Source organism: Apis cerana, linkage group LG1 (genome assembly GCF_029169275.1).
Source record: "Apis cerana isolate GH-2021 linkage group LG1, AcerK_1.0, whole genome shotgun sequence".
Taxonomy (NCBI): domain Eukaryota; kingdom Metazoa; phylum Arthropoda; class Insecta; order Hymenoptera; family Apidae; genus Apis; species Apis cerana.
The window spans coordinates 27045555-27051367 of NC_083852.1; the positions used below are offsets into that span (position 1 = coordinate 27045555).

Below are 5813 nucleotides of genomic sequence, written 5' to 3' on the forward strand. Positions count from 1 at the left end.
TACAGGCGGAATTAAAAGAGAAACACGAATATTGCAAGCCGGGAGATGAACATCCACCGTCAACGTTTTATCACAGAGACAATTTGTATTGTGCATCCGCGGCAAAATTTACAAATTTATCCTTACCATTCCTTACTTTAATTTATTTCTTTGTTTTTAGATGATATGTCGTGGAACCTAGGTAATATTTTCATTGATATTAAAACTAGGTTGACAAATTACAATAATCGTTGAAACGTCTGAATTCGCATTTTTGAATTACGATACGTACGTAAATACTAGCTTAATGCTCACGGGAATATCTTTGAAACCACGTACGTGAGACGTTTCGCGATATGATTCGTATCTGAACCGAGGTGACAATTCCATTTTCACCATTTATCGTGTAAAAAATATTTTCTTAACACAATTTTATATATCAGCAAATATAAAGATACGCAAAATACGAGTTTAAAGATAACTTTAAACTCATATTTCATATTTTGCATTTTGTTTTTGTTAAAGTCTCTGGAAAAAGAGACAGGCAATATATCCTATTTACCATGGTTAATGCTCGGTCCCCTGTTCGTACTCGTAAGGTTAAAAAGGCTACAGTCTCGATGGTTTATAAAATGGCGATAATATCTATTTTCCGTAAATCGTATTCTGGTGTGTATCTGTATCCACAATAGGTGGATCCGCTCAAGACCGAGGGCCATCTTGATCATCGCGTCTGCCTACTTTGTCGATTGCCTCGTTACCCTCCTTCTCTCCCCCTTTCCCTTCCCTCGTCAACAATGTACTCAATCCCATCTTCACTACAGTTAGCAAATAGTTCATTTTTCGGTTCACTGGCTTTCTCCAATCTTACCTCCTTCTGAGTTGTGCATCCCATGTATTTCCTCCCGAACCAGAGTTTTCAATCCATTAACCACTGCTTCGAATGACCACTATGACGACACTGTCCACTTGACTTGTCCGATCTCTACTCGTAAAACGCGATCTGTTTCCTTTCTTTCACTTTCTTTTTTTTTTTATTGTTGAGGAGGAGAGAGGGGAGGGGGGTTTAAACAAATTATGCACTTCCATCTGTTCCAATGGGGGATTCACCAAGGCCTAAAACGAATTCGATATATTCGTTAAAAAATTCCTCCTCGTACGCTTCCCTTAAATCGCAGAAATATTAGTTTGGAAATAATTATAAATTGATCAATTTCTCAGATCTAAGTAATCGATAATTTCATTATTAGTTTTATTTAAAGTTTTATTATTATGTCATTAAAAGACAATCAATTAATTAGGACTAATATATCTGGCTTTTTATTGATAAAATCGTATTTGAATAATTCTTCTTTAATATCTTCTCTTTCAATTCATCATTTGATGTGATAAGAAAATCTATTACACAAATTTCAATTACCATTCAATTTTCTTTCCGCCTTGTTATCACTCGGAAGAATACCGAATATATATATCTCGATATTATCCGTGTTTCTATATCATTCTATCGATGCATATCGTCGCATGTCACTTCCTGTTTATAGCTATGTTTATCTCGAGTCAGTTGATACTTCCTTTAAGGAAGTAGGTTATCGTATATATAGAAAAAGCTTCTCTCGATGTTTGTGTTAATATCCGCTCGATCGCTGTATCGACGTCATATTTGCGTTTATCGGCAAATTACCGCGATGATCGATCGTCATCGAGGAAAATATTTTTCCTTTCCTTCCTTCAGGTAATGCAAGTAATAATACAGTTAATAATTATTATACAACAAAAATAAATACGGATGTTTATTAATTTCTCGGTTCGGTAGAACATCTTCCTCGCTCTCGTCTTCGATACATACACATATCGCAATGTTTGCCGTTCTATTCTATTGTTAGAATATTCTATCGTTTCCTCTCTCTCTAGTATCCAAAATTTTTGCTTCTTTCGCAAACACATATCAGGCAAAATTACCCCTCCACTCGAGTATAGATATCTTTCATCTAGATATTTCCACATCCAACAAAATACGCTATTATTTCGTAACATATCTACACTCATTTTTTATTTTTAGGCCCATTCAAGTTTCACCCTTCTCACGACTCATTTTGGATATCCGGATAGTTCGCGTGTCCTCTTACTCGATCTTACAACTCGTGATCTCGATATATTTCCCTTAGGCTCCTGCTCCACGGTTCTCCCCTTCAGAGACATTGGTATAGGCCTTCATTCTCGGATACCAACGTGAACATATTAATCTCCATCGCCCATTTTATCGGCTCGTATCTGTTCAACGAACGCTATACCTCTTTAGAAAAATTTCACAGTATCAGCCGATCATATTGGATAATATTGGACTGCCATAACTTGTATATAGTCGATGAATCCTTCGATATTGTTGCTAAAGAAAGATACAAAGAGTACAGCAGGGTTAAATACGCTTCGTACCATTATCTGATATATTTAAGAGGAAAAAAGGGGGGTCGCGTGTGTCTTTTACTTTTAAAATATAAGACGACAATGTATGTAGAGACAGGGAAAAAATATAACATATGATGCAATATCTATATAATAAATGATATTTCAATGATATTTTAAAATATTCATACACATATGTTGTATGGTTCCTTTTTTTCTATCGTAAAAATTATTAAAATTTTTTTAAAAATCAAATTTGTAAATACAATTTCTTTAAATTTATTTTATATGTTCTCAAATAAATATATGATGGATAAAATGGATCATCCTGCATATACAGTAATTCTCGTTGATATATTTCAAGTATTTCAAATATGTAATGATATATAATTACCTATAATAATTGTGCCGCCCATTTTATTATTATTATCTTTTATAAATATCGCTTTTCTTTTATATTTTTAATTATTTTTCTAGTTATATAAGAATCTTGCTTTATGAATAAATCATTTTTATTGTTGATTAGTAGTGAACCGCGATGAATCGTTATATATATATAGAAAATATATATATCAAAATATGTATATGTACGAGTGCCAATATTATCTATTTTTTGTTTAAATAACAATTTTAGTTATCAATTAAATACGTATAATATTTTACGATTACGAATAATCCTTATTCATCTATCATTTGAAAATTCTTACAAGTTACAATTCAACATTCAATATAACTTTTATATACGTACAGTAATTCTCGTTGATATATTTCAAGTATTTTCAAATATATTTATTTCTACAAATACATATAAAAAAAAAGATATACGAAATTTCAAAAATCACATGATATTATAGTCATAATTTTATTTTCTAAACATAACAAATTAAATTTCTAAATTTTTTTTCTAAGAAATAGAATAATCCGCATCGCGAAATTTCAAAATTTATTACGATATATTTTTTTTATTTCAAAATATGAATAAGGATTAAAACTATTTAATGATTATATAATGATTAAAACTATTGGCAACAATTTTTCATTGTCACCTCGGAAATATTTATAAATATGAAAACATTGAATTATTATAAACGAATATTATAAAATTATAAAATTGTATGTAGTTCGATCATTGATATTGAACATCTATATTTATTGTTTATTTCTTAAAAACAAACGCGTTCGAACTTGCTTCACGAAGAATTGTGCGATGAAAGAAGGAAGAGTTAATTTTTCTACGAGATTAACGAAATATAACATGAATTTGCTTTTATAATGCAATTTTAATAGATTATGATATCATATCTATAAAAAATATAAGAATATTATAAGAAATCGGCAAAAAATGGGAACATCTTGAAAATAGAAGTGGAATTGTTTTAAAAGTGCGTGTAACACGAGTATGGATCAAAGTATGGATGATAAGTGATTATTTCTTGGAAATAAATATCAGAGAATAAGATGTAAATATTAAGACGAAATAATAATAATAAATAAGACAATGTAGAAAACTTTTATGAACGTAAGAAGAATACGTATTACGTATTTCATGCGTGATGTAATTTCTATTATCGCTCGTGTAAATGAAATAATTATATGAAATCTCTTGTTTTTTTTTTTGTTTCTTTTTTTTCATTATATTTATACACGAAATATAAACATTTTGTACACATAATTTTTTAACATTCCATTAGGTACAAAATTTCAAAAATTCAAAATTATATAATTATCAATATGTAAAATATGAAATAATTAATAATGAAAGATTTAAAAGATTAAAGTGATTTATAAATATAAGAATATAATGTTTAAATCGCGTTAAGAATCCTTAGTAGTTTAAGAAATCTAATAATATGTTAATATCTCGAAAAATTAAATTATCGAGGTGGCGTTTATGCGGATAGAAAATGTAATTTAAAATTTTGAATTCGACATCATTTTATCGATCGAAAGTTTCTTAATCAGCAAAATGTAATCATAAAAAATATATACGAACATAGAAAATTATATTTTGAATTATAGAAAGAAAAACTTTTTTGTTTTTTTATCAATTTGCGAATTCAAACTATTTATCCGATTCGATCTAAATGTCGATGGACGATAGAATATTTGTCATCGCAGAAAATTGAATTAAAAATCTATTGCTGCATTTAAATCGGATATAATTCCAAGTGATAAAGCTTTATTCGACGTATCAACGTAATAAAATGCCATTTATTATTATAAGTAACGAAATCTTCTGTTCATATAACGATAACCTATATTTTAAGACCATTCTCAGGGTCTAATATTTTCAACGCAATTTAAGCAAATTTTCAATTATATTACTATCGATCGTTATTATGTTTAATTAATTAAGAATATATTCATGGAAAATACAATTTGATACATTTATCATTAAAAATTCGTTATTAAATATTTTTATCGAATTTGTTATATTTAATCCATATTTGCGTACTTATAGATAGTTATTGTACAATTATTTGTACGAAAATATTTTCAAATATTCTTATAGAAAAAACGATATATAGATACGTAAAATATGGATTAAAATAACATTCCGAGAAAAAAGAAATTTATAAAAAATTTTTATATATTTATCGTATGAAATACTATTGTCAAATATTTTCCTTCGCTTCTCACGAAGAACAAAATATGGCAAAATAATATATAAATTTGTAGAATTTAGATCAATAGTAATGTATATCGTTATGTACAATAATATCTATTAATTAATTTATTTATTATATTAATTATTATATACAATTTGATAATTTTATATTAAGTTACAATAATTTAATAATAAAATAATAATAAATTATAATATTATTAGTTAAAAATAACAATCACAGCATGAAATTGTCGAAACTATTTGACAGCCGCTAAGAATAAGAATAAGAAATTTCAAAGCCTTATTCGATATGCTAGAAAATTTCCAAGAAAAATCGTATATCCGGGGATATCAATTAAACGGAAATAGCTGTCAATCGTTCCTGACGTTCGTTGCCGCTGTGAACACGTGCCGATGTAAAAACAAATCTATCCATCTATTATATTGTATAAATCGTTTTGTAAATTGTATAAACTTATTCTTGTAAATAAATAATATTGTACAAAATGTAAAGAGAAGCCTCTTCTCATTACCACATCAATTAAAAATTTAAAAGTTATACATCGGATAATATCGGATATAATAAAGTTTTTTTTTTAATATTGAACAGCCTACATTTATAATCATCCGATTCTTTCAATTATTTGGAAAAGAACATCGAATACCGTCTATACGTTCTATATCGTTATAATAAATGAATATTCGATGACTTTCAGTAAAAGAAGAGGCGAAGGGGAGGAGGGGGGGGGGAGGCGAGCAACATATTATAATAAAAAATATAAGAATTGTAATCGAATAACGAACAAAATTTGCAATCATA

The 5813-nt window shown here is 28.3% G+C and overlaps 1 protein-coding gene across 3 annotated transcripts in view; it reads left to right on the top strand.

Annotated features, from left to right (window-relative positions):
- The window catches only part of LOC108004303 (leishmanolysin-like peptidase), a 93946-nt gene extending 88435 nt beyond the window's left edge, over window positions 1–5511 (top strand). For all 3 annotated transcript variants that reach the window (XM_028669975.2, XM_062087187.1, XM_028663973.2), the window contains exon 15: window positions 6–5511. In XM_028669975.2, coding sequence (XP_028525776.1) covers window positions 6–164 — 159 coding nt within the window. In that variant the 3' untranslated portion in view covers window positions 165–5511. The remainder of the gene's footprint in view (window positions 1–5) is intronic.
- Window positions 5512–5813: the final 302 nt, after the last annotated feature.